Here is an 18,590-nt window from a genome sequence, read left to right as displayed (position 1 = left end):
TTCAAATGTTACGAAGCAGTAGAACTGGCTACCTAATGGCTATATTCATGAACTGCGGGTATCGTTCATGTGTTGATTTTGAATGAAAGCAAAAGAGAAAATACAAAAACTGATAGCTGTTATTTACAAATATAGCTGGACTAGTAGTCGGTAGTCAGTTCTATAGTATGGAACGCAATACAAAATATTTTTTTAAAATTATAAATAAAAAAAAAATTGATTAAAAAGTTCAAAATATCAATGAGTCATAGACGAAGTCGTCGTAAACTTTGTTTGTTGAAATTTTCGCAAGATTCTCTAAGAACGTCGATTAAATGACTTGATTTATTAAGAATGTTTTTATTGTGTTTCTTTGTGTGTGTTTTTTTCAACAAATTGCAGATTTGGCCGATTCGTCGACATGAGAGTATACAAGTGTGAAAAAATGTTATCAATTCATTGAAAAAGTAGAAGAATCGTCGGTAAATTTCAAAGAAAATCTTCACTTCAACTTTTTATGATATCGATCATTTCAAATAATAATATTTCTTTGATAGTTCCGGCTCGGTACCGCCCATATGGTTTCTTAAACTCACAAACTCACCTATGGATTTACGTCATTCTTAAATGTCAATCTGTTTAAATATTGCACAAATCGATAAAATATATAAATTAAATGTCTGTGACCCTCTTTCATTGCGACGTCATTCATATGACGTGATCAATTTTACGAAATTTAAAGCAAATCTTCTCAACAACTGAACTATTTGTGATTTGCGGTATAAAAAGTCATGCATAAAATATGCTATCAGCATTTTTGTGCGCAAAGTCGGACTGTTTTGACGTCGAACACTGATTTTTTTTAAAAAAAAGTGACAAGTAGAATGTACATTAATATTGATAGTATGTTCTAGAAAAAACGGCTATTTGAATAGCCAATGGGTGTTAAAATTGAAATTACATTTCCAGAACGATAAATTCTGGGAATTACATCGAATATCTGGTTATTGCTCGATATTTCTTCCAATTTGATATAAAAGTGTTTATGTGGCGCAGAAAAATTCATTTAAAGCGTAGTTTTTTGTTGGAACCGAATTCATTTGATTGTAGTCTATCGATGGTTTAACTTAACGAAATATGACTTATAAGTTGAATGCACTCCTCGTGTTGAGTGTTTGTCAAGTAAGTGAAATGTTTTGGTTTCACGAATAGGACTTTTTTTAAAGTTTTTGTTGTTTAACGTGTAGTGTTAATTCTTGAGAAAATTTCAATTTCAGTTCGCCTGTACTATGACTATCGTAACCACTTCGCCTTCAACAGAAACATTTGAGACGACAATTGAACATTTTCGGGGTGTTTTCTCATCATTTCCATGTGCAAATAAGACAATTGTCAGTCGGATATTTAATATAATGAATTTAGCATTGAATCCAAATAATGCACATTTTTCTGGAAGAGACGCAGCAAAGGTATGAGTCACACGATCTTGTTTTTTCCTTTCATTTGCACAAAAATGAGATTAATCGATTTCACTAAATCAGACAGAATGGTTGTATCTGATGGTAATTGGAAATAGTTCAAATATTTCAATCAAACGATGGCGCGTCATTTTGAATAAAATACTTGAAGCGCATAAGTCACAAAGTAAGCGAAAAATATCTTTCAAAAAAAGTAAGAACGAGTAAGAGAATTATACTTTTAGATGAGGAAATTAGGGAGAAAAACGAGCAAATGCTCGAAATTGATTTAACAGAATCACAAATTCATCGATTTAATCTATATTTGTGCGAAGCCGACAAGCAAATGACTTCTTCCGATGGTGAAATTTTCAATGTGAGTTGTCTCTTTTTAAAATAGTCACACCAAACAGTTTTTTACAATGGATTCCGTATGTTTCAGCGATATTTTTTCGGTTTCCCAATAGGATTAGCACTTGGAGTCCCAGAAGAAGATATTAAAGATATTTTGGAAGACGATATTTACGGCAATCAAGCGATTGATTATTTAGGACGATTGGCACATTTGATTTGCGGCACCAAACATCCAAATGCCAGTAGTCATCGAACTAATCAAAACATTGTACGCGATTTACGAGAGGCACTGGAAGGCCTTTTAAATAGAAGCCAACAAGCATGAGATTTACTATGTTTAATATTTATTGTGATACAATTACTTACAATGTTATTATTAATTCACGCTATAATAAGCAACATTTTCATGAAATATATGTTTCAATATTTATGACTATTATTCTTTTTTTTGTGTCAATTTTTTTGTGCGGCTGAATGGATTTTCCATATAAATCAGTGACCGGTTTGCGCATATTTCTATGTTTGCCTAAATACGCTAGGTAGCATAGATATGCCAAGCATAGCCGCAAACGCAACCGACGCATCGCCGTTCACTCTATATGAACAATACACATGTTCGTTTATGCAGACGACCGTGCGCATACAACATAGCTCGAATCGAATGGTGACGGGTGCGTTGTGGCTTCCGTCTCCGCTATGCTTAGCATAGCTATCAGGCATAGAAATATGCGCGAACCGGTCACTGATATAAATAGGCTCAATAATGAAGTTTGCCTCCACAGATTTATCATGGAGCGTGATAATGGTCTGAATTATTGCTGAATTCCATAAATTAGAGTCCAATCTCAATTTCCTGCCAATATTTAAAAAAATTTGCCAATACGGACTATCGAAAAGAAAGTGACGCAGCAGTTGGAGCTAGAGTTGGAGTATGATTCAAAATTTGGTGAAACTAATAGTTAATATTGATACACAATAAAAGCAGAAGCACGTCTATGAAGGTAATTTCGCTTATTTTGTTATTATAATGAGACACACATCGAGTGACGATCGAATTTTCGCAGTAAATGTGTTATGGAATTTTATAAGATTACAATTTATGTAATCGCACGCTCATTGTGTATGTATTTGGTACTGTGTAAATATTTTCAGATCATGGCGAAAACACGTGACTGAACTTCAAAGGTTATAATGAATAAATGAAAAAATATGTTGGTCGATTATATTCATTCTTCAATATCATCGTCAAACAATTTATGGCAAATGTGTCAATTTTCGCGTAGTTTGAAATGTTTTCAAGGGGTTATTTTTGTGATGACACTTCTTTCGCATTCAAGAAAAGAAATAATTAAAATATCAGCCTATTTCATTGAATATGGTGGAATCGAGCCGAATATTACAGTTCAAATCTCTCGAATTTTTTGTATTTTCTACATGTAACCTTTGCAATTATGAAATAGTTCAAAATGACTTTGGCTTAATTTCCCCCTTGAAATGTTTCTCAATAAATTATAATTTTTCAAACAGATCCAATTTGACGCCAGTCGATATAGTGTTTTTTGCATATTAATTTTTTTCATAAAGTTGAAATTATAATCATAACCATATTATAAAACATTCTAATTTATCTAAATATTTTGGATTAAACGAACGGAACACATTAAGTATAAATGCACGTTCTTTTTTAGGTTTTTATGTTATTCGATGGCAATTGAATCAATACGCTGTGTGAATTGATAGTTTTTAATAAGAAGAATGGAAATAATAAGATTTTTCACAATATTGAGCATTATTCTGTATTGATGTAATAGCAAAAGGTGGAAATGTCGTTGATTCAGTTATTGCCGCACTAGTTTGTAATGGACTTGTGTCATCATGAACAATTATAAAGATAAAAAAAATTACACATTAAACGCGAAGGAAGTGGCACCACTGGCATCGTCTCCCGATATGTCCGAAACGTCTAATTAATACGAAAGAAGTGCCAAGAGTATTGGTGTGCCCGGAGAAGTGAGGGGATATTGAGAATTGCATAAGAAATTCGGTTCAATGCCATGGAAATCACTGGTCGAACCCACCATTGAAATCTGCAAAGAAGATATTGTGATGAAGGTAAATGCAAAACAGATATTGTTTTGAATAATAAAAAATCGTAATATCGGAAATGCTCGTTTATTTCAATAGGAAGATATTTTTTAGGAAATCAAAAAAAGCCACGTTGTGCTGGTGAAATTATCAAGTTTGCATCACAACTGTGTAATACCTATAAGACAATCGCCGAAAAAGGTGGAGATAAATTTTACAATGGAACTTTGGCCGACCTTATCGCCGATGATTTGAAAGACATTGGCAGTATTATTACAAAAAAAGACTTGGAATCAATTTGACATCCCCCCCTGCCCCTGATAAAAAAAAACCGTGCGCATGTGTGGTTGGATCAGCGCACCTGAGGTTAGTTTGATAGCGATAGAATGGCGTTTTCAGTCCAAAGTATAATTTTACCCTGAAAATGTTTAAGAATGGCATAATTGTGTGTTTTTGTGTAGAGTTTTCGATTTAAAATACTCTTCAAAATTTCTCATGTCATTCTTATCAACTGAATGTCTGTTTTGATACTTTAAGCTTTAGTATGCCAAGCAAAGTTAACTTCAAATTAAAATTCAGCAGATGTTTTCATTTTAATCGAAATGTAATAATTTATATTTTATCGAAAAACCTCTTTTATCGAATTAAATATTTGAACGTTTGCATGAAGCTTGCCCTTGAATTTCATGATAACAATATGTTATATATAGGGATATATTTCAAGTAATTCACATTCCAAAAAAAAGTGCTATTTCATCTTACGCAAGAACAATGTTTTTTTTTCCATTTGAATAACAGTAGTTTGACACCAGTCATATAGAATACCTCATTTATCAAAACATCTGTGAATTATCGTGTTCTCTTCCGTTCATTGTCAGTTGATATTTGAAACTAAAAGCTGTATGAATCGAAGCAGTTCATTCAAAAATGGAGCCAACGAAAAAAAATATTTTATTTGCAACGATAGGCATTGTCATATTGGCTTTTATAATTCAGTTACTCTATCAAAAGGGAGATCACAGTCTTCCAGGTAACATTTTCGCTTCTAATTCACCAAAATGTTTCAAGTGTTTTAAATTGAATATATTCATTCTTGTGATTGAATCAAATTCGATTGCTTTTTTTAAATCTTCACAACATTTCTATTTTTTTATTGTTGCTTAGATCATATCGATTCAATAGATAGACCAGAAAGCGTTTCAAAAAAAGGTATGATAAAAAGAAACGGCGTTTTATTTGGAATTGCAGCAAACAAAAAAAATACTAATTAGTGATTCAAACAAATATCTATAGATCTAAAAGAAGAGTCAAGCGTACCAGAATTAAAAGGCAATGGTCTAGATGGAATGCCAGGCCAAATTGAGGAAGAAGATGAACCGGATCCCGAGTTTCCAGAGCCACCATCATTTTCGAGATTGCAGCTCTTCAAAAAGTATGCTGTATGTGCTGATTCGACAGAATGCAGGTAGTGTATGAACTCAAATTGAATTCGCATTTGAACCAAATTTTTTTTTTATTGCTTTCTTCTTTCTCTCTGTCTTTGTTTCGCCATCGTTGAATTATAGTCTAGTTGGCAGGTTTGTTGTTGAAAATTTTAGCATTCTCATCTCGTTCTTGCATTCAATTTGTCAAATTATTTTTTTTTCTGATTCAAGTGAGATTATTGACCAAGGTGGAAATGTTATTGATTCAGCAATAGCCACAATGCTTTGCAATTCCCTTGTAACACCACAAAGTATGGGACTCGGCGGTGGATTCATTATAAATATTTATAAAGATAAAAAAGTAAGTCAACACGCGTTTATAATACTGTATGTATTACAAGTTTTAAATGAAAATTCTGATCTTAGTTCTACACACTAAATGCAAAAGAAGTTGCACCACTGGCTGCAACTCCAGATATGTTCAAGACACGAGATGAGTACCAGCTCGGAGCTCTTTCGATTGCAGTGCCTGGAGAAGTGAAGGGCTATTCGGAGTTGTACAAGCGATTCGGTTCATTGCCATGGAAATCGTTGGTGGAACCAACCATCAAAATTTGCGAAGACGGTTTTATCCTTACAGAACATATGTTTGATTCGATTGAACCATATCACTATGATGATCCACATATGCGGTAACTATAAGTGCAGCAGATAATCGAGAAAACTTTTTCGAATGGGGGTGTGAAGACAATATTGAATCGACTTTATATATCAACAGGAAAACATTTTTCATAAATGGGCGGAATGAAACACGGCAGCCGGGAGATTTGATAAAAATGCCAGCCGAATTATGTCATACTTATAGATTAATCGCCGACTATGGCGGTGACGATTTTTATAATGGAACACTGGCTGACCTTATACTCGATGATCTTAAAGAAATTGGCAGTATTATCAAAAAAGAGGACCTTCAATTGTATAAGTAAGAATAAGTATTATGAACACCGTCGATGAAAGGAGTAACAAATTCCAATTTTTAGACCACGTTGGGAGGAGACTTTATCGGTGCCTATTAGAGGCAGCAGCATTAATGTGATACCTTCAGCTGGTGGTCCTCTTGTGGCATTCATTTTGAATGTTTTGAGCGGATACAATATGAACAAAACATCAATCGAGACAGAAGATGAACAAATTCAAACGTATCATCGTTTTATTGAATCTTTTAAATACGGTATTTACAGTTGAAGAATTGAGAAGAACTGTATGAAAATATGTTTATCTGTTCTTTTTTTCAGCGTTTGGCCTCCGAACTCATTTAAAGGAATCAGGCATACCATCATCGGTAAGGATTTTGTTTCAAATTTGTTTAATGCAAATTAAATAAATGCCATCAACATTTTAAATTAGTTAATTGAAGAGATGCTGACGCCTGAATTCGGTGAAAAAATCCGTGCGAGAATCAATGAGGATAAAACGTTCAATGATCCCGAACATTATTTCGGTAATTTTATAACTGTTGATCACGGGACAGGACATACTTCGATTTTGGCCCCGAACGGTGACGCTGTTTCGGTGACATCATCGACTAATTTGTAGTAAGTACCTTTAGTTTTTTGAGACAGTCACACGGGGTGTCATGAATTCAAATCATTTCGATTAGTTTTGGAATTGGAAAAACTGGCAAACGAACCGGTTTTATTTTCAACAATGGACTGAACGATTTCGCTGTAACGAATATGCCGAACTATGAAGAGACTCAACCATCGCCAAACAATTTTATCGAGCCCCACATACCACACCAGCGTGCAATCTCGTCATTTAGTCCGACCATTGTAACTGATGCAAATGGTGATGTTCAATTAGTCATTGGGTCCTCTGGTGGCCCCAAAATTATAACAGCTACTGCAATGGTAATTACAATCTTATATTTTTCCGATATTTTGATTACTTTTTTGAATGCTTTAACAAAAATAGATAATTGCCAGAGTACTTTGGTTCAATCAAACTATAAAAGAGGCGATCGATGAGGCTCGAATTCATCATCAGCTATTGCCAATGCACATTGAGTATCAGCATGGAAATACAAAGAAAGTAGTAGCCGGTCTCCAAGATTTGGGCCATAAAATGAAAGTTTATTACTACCGTGGCTCGGTCGTTCGTGCCATTGAGAAAAATCAGTATGGAATCCTTGCAAATTCCGATTGGAGAAAGGAAAGCTTGGCGATAGGAGTTTAACAATAGGTGATTTTTGCCCACGTCATGTTTGTATGCAAAATTAATAAAATGAATTCTTCTCGATAGACAAAATAAAACGAAAATGTGTTTCATTTAAATAATATTATTATTATTTTGTTAGAATTCACATTTAATGAAATTGAATTCAGATGCAAAAATCATCTCAATAATATTCGAAAAAAAAAATTATTTTGAACTTATTTTGATGTGAGACGGTCGATCTGCTCGATAACAGATGGTGTTGAAAATATGCACAAATATGTTTTGATGTAAATGAATTTAAATGTGGAATTTTGTTGTTTTTCATCATTAATTCGAATTAAAACATGTATAAATTGTGGTGTACTGTTCCGTTGAGTACCACTAGTGTTTAAAAGTGAAAAGCTTTGTGTTGTTTTTTTAGAAAATGAAATTATTTGCAGGTTTAGTGATCGCTATTTTGGCTTTGGTGCGTCCACTTTCTCATATAGTCACTATCCTATCTTTCATTGAAATTCTGATAAAATACAGTAAAACCTTTCAATATCGAAGTCTCAATAATACGAGGTCTTTTGTAAAAAGAGTCTTTTATAAAGGTTTCTCTTATTGAGAGGTGTTATTGTAATTCATTTTCATTTAAAACTAAAACACAAAATTCAATATTAATTTCGACCGTTTTCCATTTATGCAGTGCACAGCTGTTAATTGCTGTTCACGTAAGATTGCTGTTCACGTAATTTTCTTTGTTTAAAATAAAATAAAATATATAAATCGTTTCAATAGTGCAGAAAGAAGAAAAATTAAAGAACGATCCATTAAGAGTGATCCCGGATAGAGAGAAAAATCTTCCACCATCCAAGTCGGAATTGCAGCATTTTAATAAACATGTTGTTTGTGCTGATTCCACAAAATGTTCCAAAGTTGGAAGGTAAGAAGATGCTAATGTGTAACCTTCTAACCGGCGTCATAAAATCTTCTCCAATATTTGCTTACATCTTCCAGTGATATACTAGCAAAAGGTGGAAATGTTATTGATTCGGCCATAGCCACAATGTTTTGCAATGGAATGATCGATGCCGAATCGATGGGTATCGGTGGAGGATTTATCATGAATATTTATAAAGATAAAAAGTTCTATACATTAAACGCGAAGGAGGTGGCATCGGAGGCGGCAACACCGAATATGTTCAAAACACAAAAAGAATACGAAATTGGCGCAGGATCAATTGGAGTTCCTGGTGAAGTGAAAGGTTACTGGGAACTGTATAAGAGATTTGGTTCGATGCCATGGAAATCATTGGTTGAGCCTGCCATTAAGATTTGTGAAAAAGGTATGATCCTTTCGGGTTATACGCAAAAATGTCTCGAACCACATCATTATAAAGATAAACATTTAAGGTGAGCAATTATCAAGCAGTATATTTTGCGCTGTGAAACGAAGATATTATGAAAGTCTTCATTTAATCATTTCGAATCAAAAGAAAAACATTTTTTCGGGCGAAGAATAAGCCACGTAATCCTGGGGACCTTGTCAAATTTGTACCGGAATTATGCAACACCTACAAAATGATTGCCGAAAAAGGCGGTGACGATTTCTATAATGGCACCTTGGCTGATTTAATTGCTGCTGATTTAAAAGATATTGGTAGCATTATTACGAAAAAAGATCTGCAATCGTACGAGTAAGCAAAAATATACAAAACATAAGTGTATATTGAATTCGAAAAGTGACTTCTTTTGACTCTTTTACTTAACGTTTTGACGCAGACCTCGCTGGGAAGAAACTTTATCGGTGCCGATGATAAAAGGTAATTTAACGGCTCATTTACCTCCATCGGCTGGTGGACCTGTTGTTGGATTGATTTTAAACATTCTTAGGGGATATAATATAAGCAGAGAATTGATCCGAACTGAAAATGAACTTGTTCAAACTTACCATCGTTTCATTGAAGCCTCCAAATTTGGTAATTCACCGTTTTACTTTATTCACTATTTTTATTAATTAGTAACATTTTTTTGAGTTTTTTCTATTTCTAATCGTGTGTCTTGCGTTCAGCATTTGGATATCGAACTCATTTGCACGACTCTGATACTGTTTTGCCAGTAAGTTCGTCTAAAATTAAAAAAATATAAAATTCAGTTCGAAATAATCGAATAAATTTACAGTTAGTTCGAAAAATGCTGACACCGGCTTTCGGTGATGAAATTCGTGCGTTAATCGATGACAATAAGACATGGACCGATCCAAAACACTATGGCGGCGAATTCGTCATAAATGATAAAGGGACCTCCCATACTTCGATTTTAGCAGCAAATGGTGACGCTGTTTCGGTGACATCATCGCTTAATTTTCTGTAAGCATTTTAATACCCTTCTTTCTATATTATTTATCAATAATGTTGTTAGTTTTGGATGTGGAAAAACGGGCAAAAAAACTGGAATCATTTTCAATAATGGAATGAACGATTTTGCAATAAATAATATGGCGAATAGCGCACTGACACAACCATCGGCAAACAACTTCATAGCACCCAAAAAACGTGCTACTTCTTCATTCAGTCCAATAATCGTGACCGATGACAAGGGAGGTGTTCGAATGGTTGTTGGAGGTGCGGGTGGAACAAGAATTATAACGGCAGTTTCGATGGTACCATACAGTTTCGATCATTTAAATTAAATTCAGTTATTTTAAAATGCATTCCTCTTACACACTTGGTGCGTAAGGAAATGTAAAAAAGTCCTCATAAACAATCGTAGGTTATTGGTCGTGTTCTCTGGTTTAATGAAAATCTTAAAGAAGCCATAGACGCTTCACGAATGCATCATCAATTGTTGCCAATGCAAGTGGATTATCAGTATGGCATTCCAGCAGTATGACATTCTCTTTTACTTTTACTTTGAATGCAAATTTTTACACATTTCATTATTTTAGCCCATTATTTCGGGGTTAAAGGCATTGGGACATAAAATGGAACGAAATTGGTGTGGTATATCTAACGTTCGTGCGATAGCAAGAAATGAGAGTGGAATTTTTGCAAATGCTGACTATAGAAAAGAAGGCAAAGCAGTTGGAGAATAGCACAAATTCAAAAAGAGACAACAATGAAAAATAAAAAAATATATATTTTTGTCATTGAAACACATTTTGTTCTCCTTTAAAGTCTGTAGCACTCTATAGAGTTTTCACAAAACTTAAAAGTCATCAATAGTTTCAATGAAAAAGGTCAACCTGCTTACTCCTAAGAGCAAGGACTTGCTTAAGGCATCATAGAATCGTTCACATATTTAAAAAAAAATCTTATGATTTGTGGTGTAATTTTTTTGACGCAAGCGATAATAGTGTTGAGGTTGATTTAAAATTCTGGAATGACGTATTCTTACTAAATATTCGACAAATGTTATGAAAATATTCATTTTCATTATAAAATTTGGGATTGAGTAAACAAAGAGAAGCTAGAAATGGGTGTACTCTGTTTCGTTGTATGTCATTTATATTTGGAACTGTTTTGCAAAACAGTCTTGAACAATAAAATGAGAATAATTACAAATTTGAGCGTCATCGCTTTGACTTTGGTGAGTAAACTAAACTTTTCAATTTGACATTATTTGTTTAAGAGAAATTCAAAGTTTTTTATTTTTGATATTCACATTGAAATGACTTTTGATACAATAATTTTTATTGATGTAAATTCAAGTAATTTAAGGTTTGTTTTGACCACTCAATTGCGGTATCTTAACATTTTTCAGAAGAGCGACAACACGTACAAATAAATTTGACACGATGTTGTCCGGAATGAATCGATTATTATTTGGATGCGGTGACAAGCGGACGTGATCAAAATCACTAATGTTGAACATATCAATCGCTTTTGTTACATTTTCTTGTATTTTTTTTCGCAATTTTTTTTCAAATCATCGTCTTTGAATTTTATTGCGAAGAACAACGCCCATAGACTGTCCTCGATTGTTAGATGTTTTTTTAAGAATTTTGTGCAAACAGGTATGCAATCGGCTACTTCGTACTTATGAACCAGCAACAAAACGTCACCAATGTTTTTCATCGTTAGCATAACACGATCTTTATAAAAGAATTGGAGGAATTCTTGAAATGCTGCCGGAGATTTTTCTTCCATTTGTATCTTTGCTTCGTGTCTTTCGCTAAACATTTTGTTAAATACCGGGCTCGATGCTGATAAGACCGCTTTATTTGCCGCCACTGGAACAACGCCATTTTCAAAATTAAACATAAATTTTATGTCAGCGAGCTTCTCAAGCACGACAGAGTGAAATCTATCGTGCATCGCATCATTCCGGATCGTTTGATTGCTTTTCGGAACGATCGATGTTGACGGTTTAATTCTCTTTTCCATGTTCAATCTGTTAAGAGAATAAAAACAATCACATTTTTATTGAAGAAAAAATAACTCTGTGGTTGAATTCGATGTCATTCACAAAATGTAATTGAATCATTAATCAATTGTGTGAATTTATCAGATTTGTGAGAAAATTGTTTTTATCACACATCATTGTTCCACACTATGAAAGTTACACAGGCTCCAAAAATATTAAAAGCAATCGTTCACTTACAGTTCAGAATAAAATGAAGAACTCTCATTTATACACGTCCGGCAAAGATGAGTTGATCTGTAGATTTTGTAGATGTGTTGTTGCTTCGCTTCACACACACACACATACTTATCCAACCCAGGCTATTTAGCTGTAATATACAAACGAATGTGGAAAGTCATAAGAATTATTGGATTCATTGCATTTGCAATTTGTTCTTTGTAATCATCATCAACTTAAATGTCACCAACAACAAAAAACCTATTGCCATTCGGAGAAACTATACGTTTCACGCTCTAAGCTTAGCGAGCTTGATAATTGATACAATAAGAATTGCGCAGTCTAACCAAAAAAACACTTACCGAAATTACAATTGTAATTTAAATCCGGATATTTTATGAACAGATCTGATTCAATTTACTATTGTCACAGAAGAGATCACGCATGGGAATACAAGTAGATGACATATATATGAGATTGGAGACTTTTTTATGCGAACACCGCTAATCAGCGCCATCATGCATGACATCGGTGAACTCAATTTATATCGGTATCATGAAAAATAATGTGCTTTTATATTTTAAAACCATAGATGATAGAAAATTATTAAAGTTTATCATAGTAAAAAATAAATTAATTTAATTGGTTCTACTTCACACTGTAAACAAACAAAAAAATATAACAAATTGAAATACTTTTTGGAACACACATTAAACAATGCATGTAATAACAATGTGAACGTAACAAAAATATTGTATTGATTATTATTTTAAGCAAGTAATATTTTTCATTTATTTAAATTATTTTTTTTTTCCTTAAAATCGATATGATTTGAATTTTTGAACAATAGTTTTTGTTATATAATTTTTATTTATGATGACTAGTAAGCGTGTGGTTATTTTATTTCTCTCCACAATGTAAAATACGTAGAATGATTATACGTATATGAAATAAGACATTATTCACACTTGTCAAAATAGATTTGACAAGTCACACACGAATGCCGGTTGTTTACATTTTGAAGTCGCTGTAAATAGCGTTGTGAGAAATGGTAAAAATAAAATAAATAAATAATTAATTAAACAGATTTTATTTGCCAAAACTAACATCGAATTTCGATAAACAGATTGGTGACAAGATTGGTGATTTGATTGACATTGATTCCGGTCTTCACTTAAAACCAGAGCCGATCTTAGTCTACGAAAAATATGAAAGTGTTTGGAAGAAGCTTAAAATATCGGAAATCCCATAGACTTTTACATTGGCGCAGAAACCAATTAAATTTTGGATGGCGGCGAAATTATGGTTAAACTCAGTAACGCGAATAAAGCACAAATACGTTTGGTACAATGAAAAAGGAATAGAGCGCAATAAAGGACTTGATGCAAAAGAGTATACAACTAATTTGATATTTTTCCAACAGATGGTGACACTGACAAATGTCACTTTTAATAACTTAACAAATAACTAATATTTAGTATTTAATAAAATTTATTATATAATTGTAAAACCAAAAAGATTAACATAAAAAAAGTTCCCACTTAAAACATTAAAACAATACTTAAAGTAATTTGATTGAATTCATTTTATTAGTTATCATGGGCATGTGCAAAATAGAATTGTCAATTCAACACAAACAATACATATGAACGCTCTAGAATAAAAACAACGTACTGAATGGTTGTCATATCAAAGCGGAACACAGCGTTTTTTTTATATAGAATTGTTGTTGTATTACAATAACAAATCTATGTTAAAAAAACGCCCTGTTCCGCTTTGATATAACAACCATTCTGTACGTTGTTTTTATTCTAGAGCGTTCATTAAACATGTAATTTTGTTTATGCAGAAAACAATAAATATGTGTATTTAAGTGCAGATTTTTATAATTTAGTGTTATTTTATGATAAAAAATCGATGTTTAGAATTTCAGACATAAAGCTGACAAAAAAGTTAATAGTTTCTTTTACATAATTCATTCATGCAGATTTTGTAAACAATGCGGAATTTCATGCAGAAATTTTAATCGAAGAATCTTTGAGCAAAAACAAAATATATTCCGGAAAATCAAACATGCAGCTCGCTTTATTAATTGATGTGTTTTCTATCCGCGAATAATAGTGCAGATTTAGCGAAGTGGGTGGCTGAAGTAATAAACGTAAAATTATTTGTTTAGTGTATGTCTAGCTGCATGGTTCAATATAGTTTTCTGACATAAAGCAAAAAAAAAAGTTACTTGTTAGAGTGGCTCTTGGTCTATACCCCCTGATTGAAAACCATTGTTTTACTTGAAAGGACATCATCTGACTTTCAACTCACTTCTATTCTTCAGAGAAACAATTAATTGGCAGAAATGCCTATTTTCTCAGTGACGTTAAGCACTTCCCTTTGTATAGTTGTTTTAAAAATACATACCAAACAGCTAACTTTCATGACGTAGTCTCTGTATTTAATGAACTTGATGAATGTAAATTGTTTTCTTTCAAGGGAAACATAAAATGAACAAAAACTGCTATAAAATCAATCATTGTTTTTGGTTCATTTATTGATGATAACCAAGTAATATTTGGAAATGAAAATGTCGACTGTTAACGATACATCTCGAAAAATGATGTTTTACAAATTAAAATTAAGTTCCATTGTTTATCAAAATCGCTTACTCAAAATCAACTTTCCATAACACAATTTGAATGTTGAATTTACATTAAACTGTGCCATTGTAGATTCTAAGTTAGATTTTTCCAACTTTTTTAAAACACAATATGTTCTATGCATAAAATCAGTGGAATTCATATGCCATTCAAATCATTTTGTCAAATTGTGAACCTTTCTTATAAAAATGTGAAAAAATGCGATTGTTCAATGGTCGAGGAGGTCCAATTTCTTCAAACCTTCTTTTATATTTCAAAAATAAGGCAATCGGTTTCAAATTCAAACTGAAATTATTACAAAAGTCAAACCCATACAGTAGCGCACTCTGCCTGACATTCCTGTTAATGTGAGCATCGAATCATATTTTCTTGTGCTAACGTGACTAACGTCTCATTCTAAAGAAAATTGTCTCACTCAACAAATCGAATATTTTCTTTCTTTAAAATATTTCTGTGCAAATTTATTGAATTGTTTTGTGCTGTTGTTCAATCTTTGAATTGCTAATCTATTGAATTCGAATCTTTTTATGAATTTGGTGTTGCAAGGATAAATTGGATGAAGGTAAGAACTTTTTATTCCGTAAAATATGCACTTTTTATTCCAAAAAAATATTTTTTAGTAATTGACAATTTCCAATTGTTTCACAATCAATAAAAAGAACATAAATAAAACATTTTCATGCCAAACATTTATATGATTGAAGACATTTGGTTGGTAATTTTCAGACGATCCTTCTTCGATTAACAAGAATTTCACAATAAGCCGTTTCCAACCTCAACTCGACAGTATTATATAGTTAAGACTTCTCATTTTGAAAGGTATGTGCTGTCTGATTCGGAATTGAAAATAAAAAAGTAACAAAAATTAATTTCAATCAATATACCTTAGTTTAGCTAAACAAAACGATGTCTGTCAGTGGATTCAAAAGTGATTTCTCCGCAGCTGGTGAATGGTTATACTTGAATGCTGAAACGTCCGATGTTCATTTCATCATCAAGTCATCCGATGACGATTGTGAACGTATACCGGCGCACAAAAATCTTTTAGCTGGCGCAAGCAAAGTGTTTCGTGCAATGTTTTATGGATCAACGAAGGAAAAAGGTGACGTCACTATCATCGATGCATCAACTGATGCCTTTAAAGAGTTTTTAAAATTATTCTACTTCAATGAAGTCAACGTAAACGAGGAATATGTTTTGGACGTAATGCAATTGGCTCACAAGTACGACGTTCCAAACTGTTTGAACACTTGCGAACAAATTGCGTTACGCAATCTAACCAATGACGATGTTTGTTTGGTTTATGGACTTGCCGTCTTCTACAATTTGAAGGAATCAAAGTCATTGTGCGAAGCAGTTATTGGTCTGAATGCAAAAGAAGTCTTGAAAACCGACGGATTCATGGAATGCAATAAAAATACGTTGAGCAACATTTTGAAATTGGATTCGTTATCTTGTTCAGAAACCCAAGTTTTTGATGCTTGTATGGAGTGGGTCAAGGCGATCTGCAAGGAAAAGACATTGACAAAGGAACTGATTCAAAAGCATCTCGGCAATGCATTTTACGACATTCGTTTCCGTTCAATTACAATGGACGAATTGGCTGCCATTTTCAAGACATATGCGCTCACAACCGTATTCACTGGTGATGAACACAAGGAAGTCGTTCAAATGATCGTATCGAAGGAATACAAGCCAACGATGTTCAACAATACTTGTCGGTACAGCTATAATGGGCATGGTGATGTAATCATATGTTCATCGAAAGTCAAGTCATCTGCGATTTCACCTTACATCATTAAGGAATCAGGTGAATCAACATCATTTTCAGTCAACGAGCCGCTGCTATTTGAAGGAATCAAATTCATTCAAATCGATGATCTCTACGAATATAGAAGAAATCCAATGGTACAGTCGCTATGGATATTGACGATCGTTGAAAGTCGTGAAGAAAAGGAGGATCGTATTCTTTATGAGGACGATATAGAAATCTTTGGTGGCCCTAAATACGTTTCGTTGTCCAGACCAGTCATCATCAAAAAAGGATTTATTCACGCAATTCAGTTGCATTTGACAGAAGCTGAATTTTCCGAAGAAATGTGTACTGATAAAACGTATTTTCCTTCGTCAATGACGCTTCGATCTGGTCACGTCATAAAATTCCACCATGGCAACTTGAAATTCGGTTCGGTCAGCACAGTTATCGGCAAATTGAATTTTAGACAAATTTAAAGGTTTTTCTGAAAAAGACAATCAAACCGAACCATCATTTTATTTGATAACGATAAAAATATCAATCATTAAAAACCGATTTTTCTTATTTCCCAAGTTTCATTAAATCATTTTGATTATGGACAAAAAATTTACATACAAAATCGAAAATGTCACTTTTAACCAACCGGCTAAGCCTATGAAGAGACAAAATGCGAATTCCCTTCATCTGTGCCATCTTGTATTCCATAGTTGAACTCAATTTAGTTACAATGAATTGAATCGAAAAAGAGAAAAAAAAAAACAACAACAGTAACATGGCTACATAGATCTGTTGACCAGTGAGATACGTATAACAATGGAATGAAAGAATGAAGAAAGCGTATATGTGTATGTATGCATCAGCACGCATAGATGTACAGCTCTGTGTGGCCGTGCTATTGTTGTTGTTTTTTCACTTTTTCATTTCAATGCTACAGAATTAAATTCAGTTTTTCGATCTAATTCGAACTAATGTGAGGTGGCGCTGATCAGCTGCGTTCGCATAAAAAAGTTCCCAATCTCATATACGTCAACCCCGCTTGCTTTTAACATTGTAATCGGTGCAAAAATAAATGACAAAACAAATGAAATTGGATTTTTTTGCTTCAATTATTCATAGAAGAATATTTTGGCTTGAATTTTAAAGATTTATTCAAAGATTAATAACAAAGGCAAGTAGCTTGAGCTTTTACAATATTTCACCTGAATTAAGTTTATTCTGGTTTAATTGAAATTGGAATGAAGGTTTTAATTTAAGTAATAGATAAAACTGAATCTTTGAAGACGATCAACCTTGAACAAATCAACAATGAAGTAAGAGAGTAGTATGAAGTATGAACTAAAAAAAATAACACAAAAAGTTAGCATGGAAATTGATTTAATAGCATTGAAGGACTAATACCACGATTATTGTTATTAATATTGGTGGGTGGCACATCACCTGATGTTCGATAGTACAATATTTTAATAACCAAAATATGATTGGTAGGACAACAGCTGAAATACCGGTTTCCTCATTCAAACTTCGAATAAATAAAAATTGAAAAGGATGAATAAAAGCTAGAATAAAAGAATGTATAATTTCGATATAGACGCTGTCATGATGCTAAATTAAATGGAATGTAAGAAAAAAATCAAGATTGAATTTATACGTTTGTTTGGGTTTGAGTAATTTTATTAAATCCAGTGGTAAACGGTTATGTTCGAATACTAACTTACTTTTGACAAAGGTGAAATTATTTTTTGGGAAGTATATAGTTGATATTGTGAAAATGAATTGTTGTTACATTTTACATAGATTGTATTGAATGGCAAATGTTGTTGTGCTTGTTGAGTTCTAATTTTCTGCCGCTAATGCATGTCGGATTCACCAACTTCTTGGACTTCTTCTAGGTCGTTCCTGATGTTGAATGTTTTGCGAATTTCTTCGGGCGTTTTGCCTTTCATCATATTTGCAACGGTTGTACATGTTACATCCATCAATCCCTTGATGTCCAAGTAATTTGCGGCCATTATGAGCTCAAACAGAGTGCCTGCGATTTAAAAAACGAGAAAATTAGCTAATGTTTGTTCCATATTGAATTCATCGATCAATATTAAACGAATGC

At 33.1% G+C, this 18,590-nt stretch overlaps 3 protein-coding genes and 1 long non-coding RNA gene across 6 annotated transcripts; 3 read left to right on the top strand and 1 right to left on the bottom strand.

Moving 5' to 3' along the window:
- Window positions 1-258: 258 nt before the first annotated feature.
- On the top strand, window positions 259-2,229 carry LOC116348264. 2 transcript variants are annotated; one of them, XM_031779183.1, is made up of 6 exons: window positions 259-461; window positions 537-1,161; window positions 1,257-1,448; window positions 1,521-1,623; window positions 1,682-1,812; window positions 1,879-2,229. In XM_031779183.1, exons 2-6 carry the CDS (start codon window positions 1,117-1,119, stop codon window positions 2,113-2,115), a joined length of 708 nt encoding a protein of 235 aa, XP_031635043.1. In that variant the 5' UTR covers window positions 259-461; window positions 537-1,116; the 3' UTR covers window positions 2,116-2,229. The 2 variants fall into 2 exon arrangements, with proteins under 2 accessions (XP_031635043.1, XP_031635042.1); XM_031779182.1 differs by having other exon boundaries at window positions 259-1,161.
- A 2,458-nt stretch (window positions 2,230-4,687) lies between these two features.
- On the top strand, window positions 4,688-7,575 carry LOC116348250 (glutathione hydrolase 1 proenzyme-like). The gene is made up of 12 exons (XM_031779161.1): window positions 4,688-4,905; window positions 5,040-5,084; window positions 5,169-5,340; window positions 5,441-5,452; window positions 5,531-5,660; window positions 5,726-5,991; window positions 6,078-6,281; window positions 6,340-6,530; window positions 6,595-6,641; window positions 6,707-6,894; window positions 6,960-7,209; window positions 7,274-7,575. Exons 1-12 carry the CDS (start codon window positions 4,803-4,805, stop codon window positions 7,532-7,534), a joined length of 1,869 nt encoding a protein of 622 aa, XP_031635021.1. The 5' UTR covers window positions 4,688-4,802; the 3' UTR covers window positions 7,535-7,575.
- Window positions 7,576-7,902: 327 nt separating this feature from the next.
- LOC116348253 (glutathione hydrolase 1 proenzyme-like) lies at window positions 7,903-10,652 on the top strand. Of its 2 annotated transcripts, none has more exons than XM_031779167.1 (11): window positions 7,903-7,982; window positions 8,205-8,229; window positions 8,297-8,441; window positions 8,516-8,911; window positions 8,995-9,195; window positions 9,281-9,477; window positions 9,570-9,616; window positions 9,680-9,867; window positions 10,007-10,160; window positions 10,271-10,384; window positions 10,446-10,652. In XM_031779167.1, exons 1-11 carry the CDS (start codon window positions 7,941-7,943, stop codon window positions 10,590-10,592), a joined length of 1,656 nt encoding a protein of 551 aa, XP_031635027.1. In that variant the 5' UTR covers window positions 7,903-7,940; the 3' UTR covers window positions 10,593-10,652. The 2 variants fall into 2 exon arrangements, with proteins under 2 accessions (XP_031635027.1, XP_031635026.1); XM_031779166.1 differs by having other exon boundaries at window positions 9,920-10,160.
- Window positions 10,653-11,168: 516 nt separating this feature from the next.
- LOC116348341 lies at window positions 11,169-12,519 on the bottom strand. Its single transcript, XR_004201792.1, has 3 exons — window positions 12,442-12,519; window positions 12,101-12,230; window positions 11,169-11,890 (listed from the first exon to the last, which is right to left on the bottom strand). It is a non-coding gene; the product is annotated as an uncharacterized LOC116348341 (long non-coding RNA).
- Between the last annotated feature and the right edge of the window lie 6,071 nt (window positions 12,520-18,590).

The sequence above is a fragment of the Contarinia nasturtii genome, unplaced genomic scaffold (assembly GCF_009176525.2).
Source record: "Contarinia nasturtii isolate CC-2019 unplaced genomic scaffold, AAFC_CNas_1.1 Cnas_scaffold_2367, whole genome shotgun sequence".
NCBI lineage: Eukaryota > Metazoa > Arthropoda > Insecta > Diptera > Cecidomyiidae > Contarinia > Contarinia nasturtii.
This window is presented reverse-complemented; position numbering and strand designations above follow the sequence as displayed.

What these genes read in the sequence shown, in the direction of transcription:
- LOC116348264 (XM_031779183.1), top strand. Translation starts at nt 1,117, where the DNA reads ATGACTTATAAGTTGAATGCACTCCTCGTGTTGAGTGTTTGTCAA. An exon ending in TCGTGTTGAGTGTTTGTCAA is followed by an intron (nt 1,162 to 1,256) that starts GTAAGTGAAATG and finishes TTTCAATTTCAG; the next exon opens with TTCGCCTGTACTATGACTAT. An exon ending in CCGATGGTGAAATTTTCAAT is followed by an intron (nt 1,813 to 1,878) that starts GTGAGTTGTCTC and finishes CGTATGTTTCAG; the next exon opens with CGATATTTTTTCGGTTTCCC.
- LOC116348250 (XM_031779161.1), top strand. Translation starts at nt 4,803, where the DNA reads ATGGAGCCAACGAAAAAAAATATTTTATTTGCAACGATAGGCATTGTC. An exon ending in TATGATGATCCACATATGCG is followed by an intron (nt 5,992 to 6,077) that starts GTAACTATAAGT and finishes ATATATCAACAG; the next exon opens with GAAAACATTTTTCATAAATG. An exon ending in ACATCATCGACTAATTTGTA is followed by an intron (nt 6,895 to 6,959) that starts GTAAGTACCTTT and finishes CATTTCGATTAG; the next exon opens with TTTTGGAATTGGAAAAACTG.
- LOC116348253 (XM_031779166.1), top strand. Translation starts at nt 7,941, where the DNA reads ATGAAATTATTTGCAGGTTTAGTGATCGCTATTTTGGCTTTG. An exon ending in ACTCTGATACTGTTTTGCCA is followed by an intron (nt 9,617 to 9,679) that starts GTAAGTTCGTCT and finishes ATAAATTTACAG; the next exon opens with TTAGTTCGAAAAATGCTGAC. An exon ending in TTATAACGGCAGTTTCGATG is followed by an intron (nt 10,161 to 10,270) that starts GTACCATACAGT and finishes AAACAATCGTAG; the next exon opens with GTTATTGGTCGTGTTCTCTG.